This window comes from Rhincodon typus, chromosome 48 (assembly GCF_021869965.1).
Source record: "Rhincodon typus isolate 14 chromosome 48, sRhiTyp1.1, whole genome shotgun sequence".
NCBI classification, from domain to species: Eukaryota; Metazoa; Chordata; class Chondrichthyes; order Orectolobiformes; family Rhincodontidae; genus Rhincodon; species Rhincodon typus.
The window spans coordinates 671,747-688,968 of NC_063379.1; the positions used below are offsets into that span (position 1 = coordinate 671,747).

General features: G+C 52.9%; 1 protein-coding gene across 1 annotated transcript in view; it reads right to left on the reverse strand.

Annotated features, from left to right (window-relative positions):
* The window catches only part of LOC109925258 (lysine-specific demethylase 2A), a 25,567-nt gene that overhangs the window by 3,228 nt on the left and 5,117 nt on the right, over positions 1–17,222 (reverse strand). The window contains exons 2-21 of the mRNA XM_048620894.1: positions 12,873–13,011; positions 11,694–11,772; positions 11,008–11,054; positions 10,484–10,662; positions 8,841–8,947; positions 8,428–8,521; positions 8,145–8,298; positions 7,736–7,851; positions 7,352–7,478; positions 6,702–7,084; positions 5,956–6,042; positions 5,613–5,837; positions 4,905–5,042; positions 4,690–4,782; positions 4,317–4,532; positions 3,574–3,609; positions 1,234–1,769; positions 865–1,028; positions 531–686; positions 139–357 (exon numbers count right to left, since the gene is read on the reverse strand). Coding sequence (XP_048476851.1) covers positions 139–357; positions 531–686; positions 865–1,028; positions 1,234–1,769; positions 3,574–3,609; positions 4,317–4,532; positions 4,690–4,782; positions 4,905–5,042; positions 5,613–5,837; positions 5,956–6,042; positions 6,702–7,084; positions 7,352–7,478; positions 7,736–7,851; positions 8,145–8,298; positions 8,428–8,521; positions 8,841–8,947; positions 10,484–10,662; positions 11,008–11,054; positions 11,694–11,772; positions 12,873–13,011 — 3,295 coding nt within the window. The remainder of the gene's footprint in view (positions 1–138; positions 358–530; positions 687–864; positions 1,029–1,233; positions 1,770–3,573; positions 3,610–4,316; positions 4,533–4,689; positions 4,783–4,904; positions 5,043–5,612; positions 5,838–5,955; positions 6,043–6,701; positions 7,085–7,351; positions 7,479–7,735; positions 7,852–8,144; positions 8,299–8,427; positions 8,522–8,840; positions 8,948–10,483; positions 10,663–11,007; positions 11,055–11,693; positions 11,773–12,872; positions 13,012–17,222) is intronic.

Genomic DNA, 17,222 nt, shown 5'->3' on the forward strand with positions numbered 1-17,222 from the left:
CCTACCCCCCTCCGTCAGCCCATCGCCGCCTCCCCGTGCCCCGCGCCCCCCACCACCTCTCCCTCTGCAATCCCACCCTGGCCCCACCTGGAGGTGTTGGAGTGGAGAGACTGGGACAGGCAGCTTGCTGCTGCTTACCTTCCAGCTGTAACTCACTGAGTGAGTTGCGGGTGGATGAACCAACAGCTGTGAGTAGGTTGAGGGAGTGGTCACTCAGGTGGCTGCAGTGACTGAGATCCAGGCGAGAAAGCAGCGGCATGTGGCGGATGATCAGCCGCAGGGTAACGTCACTAATGTCCAGGCCCGCTAACCGGAAATCCGTCACGTTCCGTAACTTACTGCGGTTGTCCAGCTGGCCTGTGGAAAACCGGGAAATTTACTGGGTTCACTCACCCCGACATCACACCGGGCATGGCTGGCTGGGGGGGGGGGGGGTGGGGGGGTGCGATGGTAAAAAAGGGAGAGAGGCAGAATGGGATAAGTGGAGGGGATAAGCTCCAACCCCCATCCCCCCTACCTCCCTGACTGACCTGGTTTATCGGGGGTACACAGCAGATCCCGCATCTGGCTGTCACGGAGCCCCTCAGCCCATCGGAGGTCGAGAGTACGCAGTAGCGGGCAGCTGGAGGTGCTGAGAGCAGAGATGGCTGACCAAGAGCAGCCGGACAGGAAGAGGTCCTTCAGTCCTGTTACACAGAGTCAGACACGGTTCCTGTCAATGTCACTGCCCACGTTCGGGAATTCGCGCACTCCATCACCACCCCCTCCGCCCAAACCCCTCAGGCCTCCCCCTCCCTACCCGTGTCCCCACGCCCCCCCCCCCCCCCCCCCCCCCCCCACCACCACCCCCCGGCCCATGCTGACCAGGCAGCCTGTCGATGAGCCAGGTTAGCTGCTTGCGGGAGATGTTGCTCCAGCTGAGATCCAGGCTGACGGGGAGCCTCTTGCTGATCCCGCCCAGGGCCAGGGGAGTGATCGACTTACATCGACTCAGGTTGATCTTTGTCCATAGTCTCTTATCACAGCACCTACAGGTAGGGGGAACACCATTAATACACGATCAAGAGAGGGAGTTAGACAGGGCGGGGGGAGATGGGGGGTGCAAACAGGATTGAGGGATGGAGTTAGACAGGGTTGGCGGGGGGGGGGGATTTGGTAGAACAGAGTTCATCCAGGATTGCGGGAGAGATAGACGGGGCGGGGAAAGAGATGGACAAGTCCCTGTGCACTTACCATTTGCTCCAGGCCTTGCAGACCCTCATACAGACACACAGCTCCTTCTGGGTCAGGTAGCGGAAGACAGACATCCAGAGGTGTCGCTGCATCATGTGATCGTCGGGGGGGTTGTCAGACGAGGAGGAGGAGGGAGACGGGTTATCTTGCTGGCACTGACAGCCTGACTGCCAGCTGACCACACGTGGAGCCTGTCGCAGGCTGGTACTGGGACTGCGGTGATGACTGGCTGAGCCGTTGAAGTCTCCCGGTGAGCGGTGGAGACGGACGGTCAGCAGCGAGCCCCTGATCTTGGCCTTCTCGATCTCCGAAAGGTGGCGATGTCGGGACATTGCGGAGCTGGGGTTACTGCGAGCAGGGTCCAAGCTGCGGCGGAGCTGGCGCCGATAAAATCGCTCGGCACGGTCTGGTCGCAGACCGTCCCTGCTGGAGCCCAGCCTGGGGTATGGGCCCAGGGACAAATCCTCACCGTTCCTCAGCGGGCGCAGGATCTTAGCCCCTACCCGATGGTCAAGGCTGTCCTCTGCTTTCCGTTTCTGTGGTGGGGAGGCAGTCACACAGACCACGGCCTTGTCAGTAATCAGTAGAGAACCTACAGCAATCTGTAGACTAACACCCCAAGATCCGGACGTTCCTCCAAGCTCCCTAGGGTCTTGCCATTCACGGAGTACTCCCTCGTCTTGTTACCTCTTTCTACAGTGCATCATCTCCCATTTCTTATGGTTAAACTCCATCTGCCACTGATCTGCCCATCTGACCAACCCGTTTCTATCCTCCTGTAACCCAACACCATCCTCCTCACTGTCACCCACAATCAGTGTGTCATTCCCAAACTTACTTATCAGTCCCTCTGTCATAGGATGATACAGCTACAATAAGACTTCCCTCCCGTTACATTCCAACCCTCTTGAAATAAGGGCCAACATTCCATGAGCCTTCCTGATTTTTTTTTAAATAAAAAATTCAAACAGGTATTCACAGGATGAGGGCATCTCTGGTTAGGCCAGCATTAATTGTCCATCCCTAATCGTCCAGAGGGCAGTGAAGAGTCAACTCCATTGTAGCAGTACATGAGCTTGCTGTGTTTCGTGCACAAGTTTCCCCCAGGTCCTTTTGTACCGCAGCTTCCTGCAGACTCTAGTTAAACCTCAGCTGGAGTGTTGTGTGCAGTTGTGGGCCCCACTTTATAGGAAGGATGTGAATGCATTGGAGTGTGTGTGCAGGAGCTATTTACAAGCATGGTTGCAAGGCTGAGAAACTTCAGCAATGAGGACAGATTGAAGAAGTTGGGGACTGCTCTCCTTAGAGGAGGAGGAGGCTGAGGGGGAGATCTGACAGAAGTTTGCAAAATCATGAGTGGGGCCTGGATAAAGCAGATAGTGAGAAGCTGTTCCTGGTGGTGAGTTGATCGAGAACCAGAGGGCAGGGCTTTAACACGCATTGCAAAAGAAGGATGTCTGGGATGAGGGGAAGAAACAATTATTTTTCACCCAGTGAGCGGTTCGGGTATGGAATGCACTACACTAAAACCGAAAGGACTGCAGATGCTGGAGAAAGCTCAGCAGATTGGACAGCATCCAGTGCAGAGAAATCAGACCTGCTGAGCTTTTCCAGCAATATCTGGTTTTGTTTCTGGAGTGCACTGCCTGGAAATGTGGTGGAGGCAAGGTTCAATTCAAGTGGGGCATTGGATGTTTATTTAGATAAAAATGGGATACAGGGATATGGGGCGGGGGGGAAGAAAAGGCAAGAGGCTGGCTTGGAGTAGAGAGGCTCAGACAGTTGGTACAAATGTGATGGGCTGGATGGCCTCCTGCTGCACTGTGACAGTTCCGTGGTTCCAAGATTGCTGGACTTGGTGCTTGGAATTTGTCGTGAGGACATGTCTCTTTTCAGCTCCATTTAAGCAGGTGACGATGGCCTAATGGTACTATCGCTGGACTGTCAATCCAGAGACCCAAGTAATGCTTTGGGGACCTGGGTTTGAATCCCACTATGACAGGTGGTGGATTTTAATTCCAGATGGTTATTGAAGTCAAGAGTCCGATAATGATCATATAGTTGACTGTCAGAAAAACCCATCTGGTTCACTAATCTCTGTCAGGGAAGGAAATTGCTGTCTTTACCTGGTCCGGCTGACATATGACTGCAGACCCACAGCAATGCAGTCCACTCAACTGCCCCCTGAGCAATTAGGGATGGCAATAAAGGCTGGCCTAGCCAGTGGCACCCTCATCCGGCGAAAAGGATAAGAAAAATTCATGTTCCGTGCTACAAGCGAATGTTTTTGTTGATGCTATCCAAATGCAAATCAATTCAAAACAGGAAGAAAACACTTACCGTTCGCAGGAGTATCTGTTCCCTCTCAAACTTTATCTGTGAGGAAAACACAAGAGAAAGGACACTTAGGAGGGTGAGGGAAGCATCCCATCCCTTTCCCCAAGAACAAAGAGAAGAAATAAACCCACAACTTCATTCACTGCTTGGGCTGTCCCAAACCACCTAGACAGCCAAATAAAATTCCTTTCATCTGCATAAGTCAGACAGTTTATCAGGACCCCTGGGAAAGTAACTGTGCTCACCAGTGGGTAATGCAGATAGGGGGTAAGCACAGGGGCTAAATACACAGCCCCCAGACCCATGAGAGGAACCATTACAAGACCACAACGCGTAGGTACTGACTACCTGGGACAGCGCCAGAACGATGTGGTGAATGTACAGCAGGCTGGGCAGATCACGGTGAAGCCAGAAGCGGCGCTGACCTGCGAGATCAACAAAACGTGCACCCCATTTCTCTTTCTTGGCCCAGAGTGCCCAACAAGCTGGTCATTACAGACAGAATGAACTCTGGTGACCATTGCTCCCTATGTTCACCGTGCAATCATCCATATGTCAGGAAACTCTGTTTAATGTTCGTTGGACAGCATGGCGCCCCCTCGGCACAGAAACCCCCCACCCCACCCCCCGGGCAGCGCAGCACCCCCTCAGCACCGAGCCCCCGACAGCTCAGAGTCTGCCTGGGCAATGCAGACAGAGAGCGTGTGTACGGGAGTGTAGCCGTGCTGGCGAGCTGTTGGCCTGACCTTTTTTCTTGCGTTGTGCTCAGCTGCTGCCAGCCTTTTCTTCCGCAGCAGCAGGTAGTCAAACTTCTTGCGCTTGGGCAGAGCGTCGAGTCGCCTGCGGGCGGCCTCAATGGCCTGGGCCCTCCGGCTCTGCTCCTCCCGCTTCCTCACCGCCTCAGCAATCAGTTGCTGCCTTTCTGAGTCAGTACCGTCCTTCGGGCTGTAGCCCTTCTTCGCCTGGGGAAGAGACACGGGGGTGGTGAGACAGTCAGATAGACATTAGGAGCGCTGACAAGGAACCTCCATAATTCTCTGCTCCAGACACAGCCTCGGTGCTCAGGCCCCTGACCCCTATCCTGTTGCCCCCCCACCCCGCCAACCCCAACCCACTCACCAAGGCCAGCTTTCGTCGCTCCTGCCTCACACATTTTGGACACTCCCAGCAGTTTGGAAGCTCCTTGCTGATGATTCCCAGGGAAATATTCATCTGTTAACAGTGAAAAGTCAAAGGTTAAGAAGTGCCCAGCTGCCTGCATCTAGCTCCCTCCTTCAGGTTGCCAGTGGGAGGTGAAGGTTTGGTAGGGGGGGGGTGGGGTTTGCCCAGCTCACCTTCAGACAGCCCGGGTGGACAATTTCACTACAGGCCGAGCACTCCATCAGAGTCCCTCGCACACTGTTGTTCTCCCCGTCGGCGTTCTGACCCACCTCCTCACAGATCATACACAGCGCCGTGTGGGGGAGGATCGGCTGTAACGCGAAAACACAGACACGGTTAGTGAGGGAGAGAGGGGGTCGGGGAGGCGCACTGAGGCAGGGAGAGGGACAGAGGGGGGCAGCAAAGGGAGGGGCATGGGCGAGGAGGGAGAGGGGCGATAATCGAGGAGCAAGGGAGAGACGCCTCACCCAGGCAGAGGGAGTGAGGGTTGGCAGACCGACCCTCCAATGGAGAGAGACACAATCCTGCCTGACCCCTCTGTTACCCGATTCAAATCCAGGCCGTCATGCACCCAGCACCGTCACCTCGCCAGCCTCCCTCTCGGCCCTCCTGTGTCCCACTCTCCCTCGGGTGTCCGCACTGCCCCACACCCCACAGGTCCCCAACTTCACAGGCCCTCCTCTCTCTCAGCCCTCGTCAATCCTCTCACTCCCCTCCCAATCATTCGATGCCCCCTCTGCGGAACCCTTCCCTGCAGTCTGTCTCCACAGAACCTACACCCCACCACCTCTTCCCCCCCCCCCCCCCCCCGGGCCCCTTACCCCCCCCCCCCTGCCCCCCCCTCCCGCTCCCCCCCCACCCCCCGCTGCCCCGGTACTCACTGCCTCGCATTGCCGGAGGACACAGGACTGCTTCATCCGGCCGGGGCCCCCGAATTTCTTCATGTCCCGACAGTAGTGACAGACCCCGCACTCGCTGCGCCGACACGCCTCACACCTCTTGCAGCGGGTCCGCCTCCGCCGGGAGCCCGGGAGGGGTTTCAGCAACGCGGGCTTACTCAGGGCCAGCACCGGGGGCCGGGGTTTCAGCCGGATCGGGGCCTTGGGCTGAGGGACATGGACACACGGCGATTAGACAGACACACAGCACGCTTCCCACCCCACCACACGCTCCCCGCCTCCCCCCACACCGACCCCCATTCGCGCCCCCCTCTGCTGTGCTCACCTTGTCACGTCGCTTGGGCCACCTGATGATTGGGAGGCCTGAACACGCCAGCTGGGGGTCATCGTTCATGTGGTCTTCCAGAACTTTCTGAAAGGGAAGGAGACACGGTGGGGGGAGAAATTGATGGAGGAGACAAGACAAAGGTAAAGAGAAAGAAGAGACAGAGACATCAAGCTTGGGTTTATCCACAGGGAAAGCCAGCACAGTGTTGCCCTGTCATGGCGCACTCGCACACGCGCCGGAGGGGCGGTAGTTGATGATGATGGCCGAGTGGTATTATGGCTGGTCTGTTAACCCAGAGACCCAGATAACACTCTGGGGACCTGGATTCAAATCCCGCCACAGCAGATGGTGGAATTTGAATTCAATAAATATCTGGAATTAAGAGTCTAATGGTAACCGTGAATCCATTGCCAATTGTCGGGAAAACCCATCTGGTTCACTAATGCCCTTTAGGAAAGGAAACTGCCATCCTTACCTGGTCTGGCCTATACGTGACTCCAGACCCACAGCAATGTGGTTGACTCTTAATTGCCCTCTGGGCAATTAGGGATGGGCAATAAATGCTGCCTAGCCAGCGATGCCCTCATTCCATGAACGATTAAAGGAAAAAAAACTCACATTCATCATCCCACTGGATGGCAGAGGTTCTGGGTTCAATACCACATGCAAAACCAAGTCTGTAATGAAATTAACCGGAGTATCAGTGACCGATGGAGAGCCTCACTATCGGAGCGCCACCTCACCTGCATTTCCTGGAGCAGTGAGTCTGGATCGAGGAGGCCGGCAGGGACACATTTCTTGTGCTCGGGCAGAGATTGCAGCTTGTCAACTAGAGCCTGCAGGCCGGTGCGCTCAAACTGGGTCAGGTGGATCCAGTGTGCGGGCGCAGTGTCCTGGGATCCCAGTGAGCCTCCTCCGCTGTCCAGTGACTCCGACGACGGGCTCCTCTTCAGCAGCCGACTACCATGGTCCTGCGGGAGTCCATTGCGGTCTGGAGCTGGGCTCTCAGAGGGGCCTTTACGGAGGGAATGGCCCCTCCTCTCCCTCTCGGTAGGCTCCTCACTCTCATCCACCTCTTCCTTAACATCATCGCCATTCTCTGTGTCGTCAGACTCAGTGTCTTCATCTGCACAAGGATTGCAAATGAGGGAGAAAAAGGGGATTGTGTGTTTATTGGATTAGTGTACAGACACGTGCCCAAGACAGCACCAGGAAGGGTGGGAGGAACAGAGTACAAGAGGGAGGGGCGACGAGCGCATGAGACAGCAAGAGAGAGGGGGCGTGCACACGTGAAAGAAAGAGGGTGCGAGGGAGAAATGGGGTGGAGTGTCGCTCGGTCACTGCTCAGGAGATGAGTGGGAGCGGCAGGCAGGCACCTGGTGCAGGAACTTACCGATTAGCTGAGACTCCCTCTGGAACTGTTTGGTGAGGTGTGAACATTTTGTCAGGAAAAAGACATACCGCTCCACAACGTACCAGCACATCTCGTAATAGAACGGGTAGCGGAACTTGGAGGGCACCTGCCGAGAGGAAAGGACGTGTCAGAAAGAGTCCCTCATTTTCCACTGCCCCAGATCAAACTCTCATCCCCCGGCCCGCTCCCCCACCCAGAAACCGTGCCCAGCCCAGACCCCGGCCCGCTCCCCCCCCCAGAAACCGTGCCCAGCCCAGACCCCGGCCCGCTCCCCCACCCAGAAACCGTGCCCAGCCCAGACCTCGGCCCGCTCCCCCACCCAGAAACCGTGCCCAGCCCAGAGCCACGGCCCCACAAACTCACCCTAGTCCTGTCCTCAATGTTGTGGATGCGGAGTTGTGTTGGGATGTTGAAACTGTGCAAAAAGTTTCCTCCAAACACCAGGGTATCTTCTGGAGTGTAAACGGCATGGATCCAGCCTGCAGAGAGATGACGGGAGCTCAGCCAGTGATGTGATGGTCGGGGGTGGGGGTGGTGGGGTTGCGGGGAGGGAGGGGGTGGTCGGTGTTGGTTGGTTAGTTGGTGGTCGGTGTTGGTTGGTTAGTTGGTGGTGGGATGGAAGAGGGGAGGAGGCCAGGCAGAGTCAGGGCATTGGGAGGAAAGTGGAACACTTCAGATAGTACCTGGCTTTCAGGCAACAGTTGACTAGGTTGGGAATTGGAAAATCGGGAAGAGATGCAGAACTCCTACCCTGCAGCGCTGCAGCACCCACCTGAGGGAATCAGGAACGTATAGCCCTGCTTCAGTTCGATGCGTTGACACTTCTCCACCTTGTCGCCCAGGAAGATGTCGCCCTGTTTCCCCGACAGCACCCAGCTCTCGTAAATCTCTAGGTTCAGTGGGGTGGGAGGGATCAGCCAGAAGATCTGTGGGGATACGGAGGAAGCCAATAAGCAATGGTGAGGACGAGAAGCGAACTGGTGCACAGGCTCAGGAACGGAGCCTGCTCAGTGACAGGCTCTTACTGGGGAGATCAGGGGATGGTGCTAACTTACCTTGCCTCCTCGGTGGATGTGGTACCACACGGAAGTGCCACCAAAATCGATGTGGAAATCTGTGTAGCAGCCTCTGACACTCATCAAACAGTACCTGCCAGGGTGGTGGGGGGAAGGAGAGGGAGAGAAAACACTGAGACAACCCACAAAACCACAGCAACAACTCACTGGGGAAGAGGGAAGTGAGCGAGAGAGGCAAGCAGGCGAATTAGAGAGTGGGTTTCTAAGAGCGGGTTTCTGAGAGCTCGGGCGACAGCACGGCAGAGGGTGAGCGAGGGAGCAAGGCGGAGGGAGGAGGAATGACTGGCAGAGGAAGACGGGGCAGACGGGAGAGGCAGGAGCGGTTAAAGAGAGGCAGTGGGATATGTAACAGGGTCGAGATTATTTCCGCTGTTGCTGGAAAGCGAACATACTTCCTGACTTTAGGGTACTTCATTTCGACAATTGCGTTTGTGGACTCCGTCTGCCTTTCCTTCAGATGTCGGGGCCAAATGTTATCGACCCAGTCCACCAGATCCACCTACAGGTGAGGAGCAAAGACAACATCAGGGGGTAATTAGCGACTGACACTGGTCAAGGCCAAAGGCCCCTGCCCACCCACCTTCCCAAAGGCAAATGGAAAGGAGTGCAGCAAAATTTGCCTGAGGAACCTGTGTTTCGCAGCCTCCGGGGCCATGCGGTTAGCATTGCTGCCTCACAGCATCACTGACCCAGGTTCAATTCCACTCTCGGGCGGAGTTTGCACATTTTCCACGTCTGCATGAGTTTCCTCCAGGTGGTCCTGTTTCCTCCCACATCCAAAGATGTGCACGCTAGGTGGGTTAGCCGTGGGAAAAACCCCATGCAGAGTTATGGGAGTGGGGTGGTGAGGTGTGGTAGATTACTCTACAGCCGGTCAGTGTAGATTCGATGGGCTGAATGGACTCTTTTTACACTGGAAGGATTCTTTGATATAGTTTACCTAGGGCTCCAGTCTCAGTGGACAAAAATGAAATGGTTGACAAAGCAGGGGGCTCAAGGGGTGGCGGGGTGGCACGGTGGCTCAGTGGTTAGCACTGCTGCCTCACAGCGCCAGGGACCCGGGTTCAATTCCACCCTCCGGCGACTGTCTGTGTGGAGTTTGCACATTCTCCCAGTGTCTGCGTGGATTTCCTCTGGGTGCTCCAGTTTCCTCCCACAGTCCAAACGTGTGCGGGCTAGGTGAATTGGCCATGGGAAATTGCCCACAGTGTCCAGGGATGTGCATATTAGGTGGGATGCTCCAAGGTTCAGCATGGACTTGTTGGGCCGAAAGGCCTGTTTCCACACTGTAGGGATTCTATGAACTTGAAGTTCTCAACTGAACATATACACTGAAGGAGCAAAACACAATGATCAAAAGGGACAACTCTAAAAGGAAAGATGTGAGGGAATTCCACAGGCTGCAGGCAAAGATTCAGGAAAGTCGTTCCAGGGATGAAGAATTGGAGAAGCTGGGACTATTCCACTCGGAGAAGAGAAAGTCGAGAGGGATTTGCTCGAAGTTTTAAAACTCAGGAGGGGTCTAGACAGAGTGGAGAGGGAGAAATCGTTCCCAATGAGGGACAGATCGAGATCCAGAGGGATAGAGATTGGTGAAACAATTACAAGAAACAACAGTGACAGGAGGAGAAACGTCACACAGTGAGGGGTTTGGGTCTGGAACGTGCTGCCTGAGAGTGTGGAGGAGGGAAGGTTGATGGAAACTGTCCAAAAGAAATTGGATGGTGATGTGCAGAAAGGCTTAGTTGGATGGGGTTGGAAGGCTAGACGTGTTGCTGTGGCAGAGAGACAGTATGAACAGTGCAGGCTCAGTGGCCTTCCCCTGTGCTCTAACATTTCTAATTCCAGACAACGCGCAGCAATGTGAGCTCGCTTGTGTCACTGAGGGAGCACATTAGTGACGGTCACTCTGTGGAGCTGTCAGGGAGTGGCCTTGCTGCTTGGGCCCTGTGCTGACCGCACTGAGGGTCACTCTGTGGAGGGGTCAGGGAATGGCCTTGCTGACCAATGCAAACACACTCAGCTGGCAGCGTACCGTTGCAGGGCGCTGGACAATATTCTCCAGTTTGGTGTGGCTGAACTCCAGGCTAATGACGTTGTAGAGCTTCTCTCTCTCAGCGGCTGGCGTCTCGTAGTATTTCACCCACTGTGCCATCGTCATCTCAATGCCCTTCTGTGTATTGACATCCATCACATCCACCATTCTCCGACTCCCTGCAGCAAGACCAAACAGGCTCATGGTCCGAAGGAGGCAGACAGACAGCGTGTGAATCGGGGCAACAAGAACCCTGATCCCCTTCACTGTTAAATTATCCAAACAACTTCTGGCGATGGCAGACAAGGGGCTGGGTGGGAGGAAGAGATACTGAAGATACGGGGCAAGAGGCTGGGTGAGAAACTAAACTGCACCCCTCCCCGTGTCTGCCCCCCCCCCCGCCCCCACACCCCTCCCTATCTCTGTAAGCCCCTCCAATGCTCCCGATCTCAGATGGATATCTCTTTAAAAAAAAAACTGTGATAATAAAGAGGAACTCACTGCAGTGGTTACAACATACTCACCGACAAACATCTTCACGTCATTGACACTGAAATCCGGCTCTGGCATCCTGCACAAGGGGAAACAGTACAACAGGGCATCTTGTGAATTACAAAAGTAAGCCATTCCCTCCATTGAGCCTGTGCTAGCTCTCTGCATGACCTCTGGCCAATTCCACACTTTCCCTGCCCTGTGCTGCCTCTCCTGCTGCCTCCCTCGAAATCCTTCCCCTGCCAGTATTTCTCCAATGCCCCTCCTAGGGCTGCCTATCAAACCTGTTCCCTCTCAGGCAGCATGTTCCACATCACTATAACTCACTGTGTCCCAAAATAAACAATTCCCCTCATCTCCCCACCAGCGCCACTTCCACATCATTTCCCGAATCACTTCAATCTGGGACACTTCGGTCTCTCACTTGAAGCTGTTCCTCTGAATTAACTCGAGGGAAACCCCTTCGTGATTGTGATCAGCTTGATTCAATCTCCTCCTGAGGCTTCTCTGCTTGATCTTTCCAGAGTCTTTAGCCCTAACCCAAAGTTCCCCGAAGGTAAGGCCTAATGGGCAGGAGGGAGGGAAAGTGGCGGGGGGGGGGGATGTGCAATTGCTTCCGTGCTGTCAGATGTCTTGGTCAGCAACTCCCCCCAGTACACACATCCCTAACCTTGTAATCACAGTAATCCTTGCCCACCCACAACCCCCACGCACTCACTTGATTCCAAGGCCATCTTTCTTTTTGAAGATAAGCGGGCATCGCAGGCCATCTCTCTGGACGTACTGGAAGGTGAAATCTACACAACAGCAGAAGAGGACATGGTTAATAGAGCACACTTGGCTGAGTCAGGCTGTGACCTTTCACCCCCAGTGGCCATGAGACAGGGCTTCAGGTGCTAACCTAAGGCCGGAGAGACATTGCCAAATCTCTCTCAACGACTGGGAGGATGAGAACAGACAGATGGTGACACTACAATGATAAATTCATTCATCAGATGTGGGTATCGCTGGTTGGGTCCAGCATTTATTGCCCCATCCCTAGTTGCCCCCCTTGAGAAGGTGGGGGTGAGCTGCCTTCTTGAACCGCTGCAGTCCATGTGCTGTGGGTTGACCCACAATGTCCCTTAGGGAGGGAATTCCAGGGATTCTGACCCAGTGACACTGAAGGAACGGGGATATATTTCCAAGTCAGGGTGGGGAGTGGCTCGGAGGGGAACTTGCAGGGGGTGGTGTTCCCATGTATCTGCTGCCCCTTATCCTTCTGGTTTGGAAGGTGCTGCCTGAGGATCTTTGTTGAAGTTCTGCAGAGCATCTTGTAGATCGTACACACTGCTGCGACTGAGCGTCGGTGGGGGCGGGAGTGGGATGTGGCGCCAATCATGTGGCCTGCTATGTCCCTTATGGTGTTGAGCTTCGATTGTTATTGGAACTGGCTCCGTCTAGCCTCAACCAAGTTAGGTGGTACACACTGCTGCCACTGAGCAAAAGTGGGTTGTCAATGTTTGGGGACTGCATTCAGTGTGCTGTGTGATCTGCAGATGAAAAGGAGAGGCAGGCTGGCAGAGAGGAAGCTGGTAGCTTCCTGCACATGATCAGGGCCAGCTGTTTCCTGCCACAGAACCACACTCAGCTTCCGCTGGGCAAGTCTGAGGGTGCTGCGGGAACCAAGGCTGGGGAGACAGAGTAAAAGGGGAGGGAGGTGGGGGACTGCGTGACAGCAGCAGAAATAAAGAGGGAGGGCAAATCAGCGAGTGGGCAGGGGAGGCAGTGGCCGGGCGGTTGCGAGGGGAGGAAACTAGCAAGAGGGTGGAGCAGACAGAAAGCTTTGCAATGGAATGCAGGCGGTTGTCTCATCAAAGAGTGAGCCTGCAGGCTGGGACTGGACAGCTCAGCTTACCTTTCCCGTCCATAAACCGGACAAAGCTCGCACTGTACATGCTGCTTTCCAGTTTCTCCTCAAGATCAAAAGTCCTCTTCCCCTCAATCTCATCATCGGAAATGCCATCATCCTCGTAGCGACGTCTGGTGACAGCACGCTGAAAGAGACAGACAGAAAGCAAACAATTGGACTTCAGGAGCCGGGGCGCATTGGGGCAAAGACAGGCAGACAGACAGACAGATAGCAAGAGAGAGCCGGGGAGGTGGGGGAGAAGATGCACAGGCAGGGACAGGATCAGGGAGTGGTGTGCGAGATCGAGCGAGTGTAAAGGAAAGTTACACAGTCAAGGAGATGGCCAGCGAGACAGTGAGGAGTACTCACTACGGAGCGCTGAGGGAGTGCCACATGCTGCCAGAGGGCCAGTACCGAGGCAGCGCTCCCTGGTTCTGTCTGCCCTGCAAGGGGAAACACCATTTCTGCATTTACCACTAAAAGACCAAGGGAGATTTCTTCACATCTACCAAACATTCCAGAACACAGGCCTCGTCTCTTAAATCCTGCCTCAGACAACAATCCTGCCATCTCAAGAATTGATGTGGTTCATACCACTCAATATGACCCCGATTATTCTTTGGCTTCAATGCCGCTTATTATAGGAGCTTATCAATTCAGAGTCGGGGCCATTCAGTCCCTCTAACCCGTGCTGCCATTCAGTAAGATCACGACCGATCTGCTAATTCCACATTCCAGTATACCACTAATAACCTTTCAATCCTATCAGTGTGGGGCCAGGAGGGTGCAAGATCAGGATCGCGGGGACATAAGGAGCGGAGGAAGGCTATTCAGCCCATCAAGCCTGCCCCGCTATTCAGCTGAATTCTGAGTGATTGACTGTAACCTCAAATCCATATTCCCAACTAACTGCCGATAACCTTTCACCTGACCTTGCTCATCAATAACAGTAGGTGGTTGAGTCAGGTTAAATCTCACAGGATCCAGGGAGAGCTAGCCAATTGGATACAAAACTGGCTTGATGGTAGGAAACAGAGGTTGGTCGTAGAGGGTTGTTTCTCAGACTGGAGGCCTGTGACCAGAGGTTTGCCACAGGATTTGGTGCTGGGTCCACTGTTATTCGTTACTGCATATAAACGATTTGGATGAGAATTTAGGAGGTATGGTTAATAAGGTTGTGGTGGTGGAGTGGACAGTAAAGAACGTTATCTGGGAGTGCAGCAAGATCTCAATCAACTGGGCCAGTGGGCTGAGGAGTGGAAGATGGAGTTTAATTTACATAAATGCAAGGTGTTGCATTTTGGTAAATCAAACTTACAGTCAATGGTAGGGGGATCCCTGGGGTCTGTTATGGAACAAAGAGATCTAGGGATACAGGTTAATAGCTCCTTGCAAGTGGAGTCACAGGGAGACAAGGCAGTGAAAAAGGCTTTAGGCATGCTAGCTTTCATTGGTCAGAACACCGAGTATAGGAGTTGGGACGTCTTGTTGCAGCTGTACAAGATACTGATGAGGCCACATTTGGAGTACTGTGAGCAGTTCTGTTCACCCTACTATAGAAAGGATATTATTAAACAAGAAAGAGTGCAGATGAGATTAATGAGGATGCTATTTGGACTGGAAGATTTGAGTTATAAAGAGAGGTTAGACAGGCTGGGGTAGTAGGAACTGCAGATGCTGGAGAATCTGAGATAACAAGGTGTAGAGCTGGATGAACACAGCAGGCCAAGCAGCATCAGAGGAGCAGGAAAGCTGACGTTTCGGGCCTAGACCCTAAACGTCAGCTTTCCTGCTCCTCTGATGCTGCTTGGCCTGCTGTGTTCATCCAGCTCTACACCTTGTTATCTTAGACAGGCTGGGACTCTTGTCCCTGGAGCGTAGGAAACTGGAAGGTGATTTTTTCGAGGTCCGTAAAATCACGACAGGGATAGATAAGGTATATATCCAACAGCTTTTCCCCATGGTAGGGGAGTCTAAAATTAGAGGGCATAGGTTTACGGTGAAAAATACAAAGGGTCTAGAGGGGCAATTTTTTTCCACACAAAGTGTGGCGAGTGTCTGGAATGGGCTACCAGAGGTAGTGGTGGGAAGTGAGTACAATCTCATCATTTAAGAAAAATTAGACAGGTATGGAGGGATATAGACCAAATGCAGGACTCAGTTAGTTGTGAAAACAGGGCAGCATGGGCAAGTTGGGCCGAAGGTCCTGTTTCCATGCTGCAGACCTCTGTGACTTTGATCTATTCCTCTGTGCCACGTAGATATTCAAGGGTTCTGCTTTCATTGCCTTTTCAGGAAGTGAGCTGCGAAGTCTGATCTCGGGTTAAATGGGTGAGCTAATTTTGAAACAGTGACCCCTCATTCTAGATTTTCCCATGAAACTTCTTGACCACATTGACACTGTCAAGACTCCCCAGAATCTTCTATGTTGCAATAAAGTCACTTCTTCCTCTTCTGAACTTCAGCAGATACAAGCCCGTACTCTCCAACCTTTACCCCACAAGAGGGTCCACTTATTCCAAGCTGAAAACAAATGCTGGAGATCACAGCAGGTCAGGCAACAGAGCTCTGATGAAGAGTCACCTACACTCTCCAAGGATGCCGCCTGACCCACTGTGATCTCCAGCATTTGTTGTTTTCAGTATCTGCAGTAATTTGCTCCTACTTATTCCAAACCTTGCCTCCAAAATATCTGCACAATTCTTTAAAGAAGGTAACCAGAACAGTACACAAGATGCTGTCTCAGCAGTTCTTGGAATAAGTGAAGTATAACCTCCTTATTTTTGTATTCAACTCTTCTGGATAAATGAGAAGACTCGGTTACTTGCTGTACCCATAGAATAACCTTTTGAGATTCTGGCACTAGGATACCCAAATCCCTCTATCTCAGGGCTCTACAACCTCTCATTTAGATTTTTTTTTAAACTAATTCTTCTGGTCAAAATTGTACATTGCCCACTCACTTAACCCATCTACATTTTTGTTGTAGTCACATGACCTCTTTTTCCACCTGCTCACCATTCTTTGATCCCCTGGGACAGTCAAAATTTGTTTATGTATTATTTAAATCAACATATTCAACACTCCTCTGTGGCAGGCAGAATTAGAATCATAGAATCCCTATAGCGTGGGAAGAGGCCATTCAGCCCATCAAGTCTGCAACAAGCCTTTGAACAGCTTCCCACCCAGGCCCAGCCCCTGACCCTATCCTCTTAATGCTGCAATTCCCATGGCTAATCCACCTTAGCCTGCACATCCCTGGACACTACAGAGCAATTTAGAATGGCCAATCCACGTAACCTTGAATCTAGACCTTTCTGCCAGAGGTAGAGACACAACCACTGAGGCACAAGGCCCTTCTTAACCTGAAACATATTCAACCTTGAAGCATCAAAGGATCTCTGGGGTGGTGAAGAATTTCAGAGATGTACAATCACAACTGACAACATTTCTCCTCAGCTCAATCCAAAATGGTCATGCCTGTGACCCACATTCTACACCCTTCATCCCAGAGAGACAGTGCATGACTGCATGTTGGGGATTGGGGAAGACAACCTCTTGGCAGCTACCAGGGCAAGCCCCTTGCATGTTACCTAGAGGTACAGCAAGACTCTGAGTGAGCCACATTTTGGCAGGTGGAGTATAATGCTGGAGAATTTCAGGTTCTCCATTTTGACAGGGAGGACATAAAAACCACCATACTAGCTAAATGGAATTGGAACACAGAACTGATGGGCTACCTGATAGAAGTTTACAAAATTATGAGAGATAGAGGTAGAATGGATAGTCTTTTTGCCAGGGTAGAAATGCCAATTACCGGGGGGACATAGCTTTAAGGTAAAAGGGGGGAAAGTTTAAACGTGAGATGTACTTTTTTTTTAAAAAGGAATGGTAAGTGCCTAGAATGTTCTGCCAGATGTGATGGTGGAGGCAAATACAATAGCAATATTTAAGACAAATACACTAACAGGCAGGGAATAGAAGGATATGGATTATGTAGAGGTAAAAGGTTTTTCAGTATAGATAGGCATCGTGCATTGGTGCAGGCTTGGTGGGCCAAGGGGGTCTGTTCTTGTGCTATACTGTTCTTTGGTCTTAGAACACAGGTGGAAGTTCTGGGTGTCCCGAATCACAAGAAGTCAATGACCTTTACTGAAAAGTACAGGATTCTGAGGAAGGGATGGACAGGGTGGATGCTAAGAGGGGTTACCCCTCAAGATGAGCTCTGAATAGACAGGCACAGCTTACAAATAAAGGGGCTCCCATTTAAGATGGAGAAGAGGTGGAATTTCTTCTGAGGTTGGGGAGTGTTTGGCATTCCGAATCTGAGGCCTTTGTGGGGGGGGGGGGGGGGGG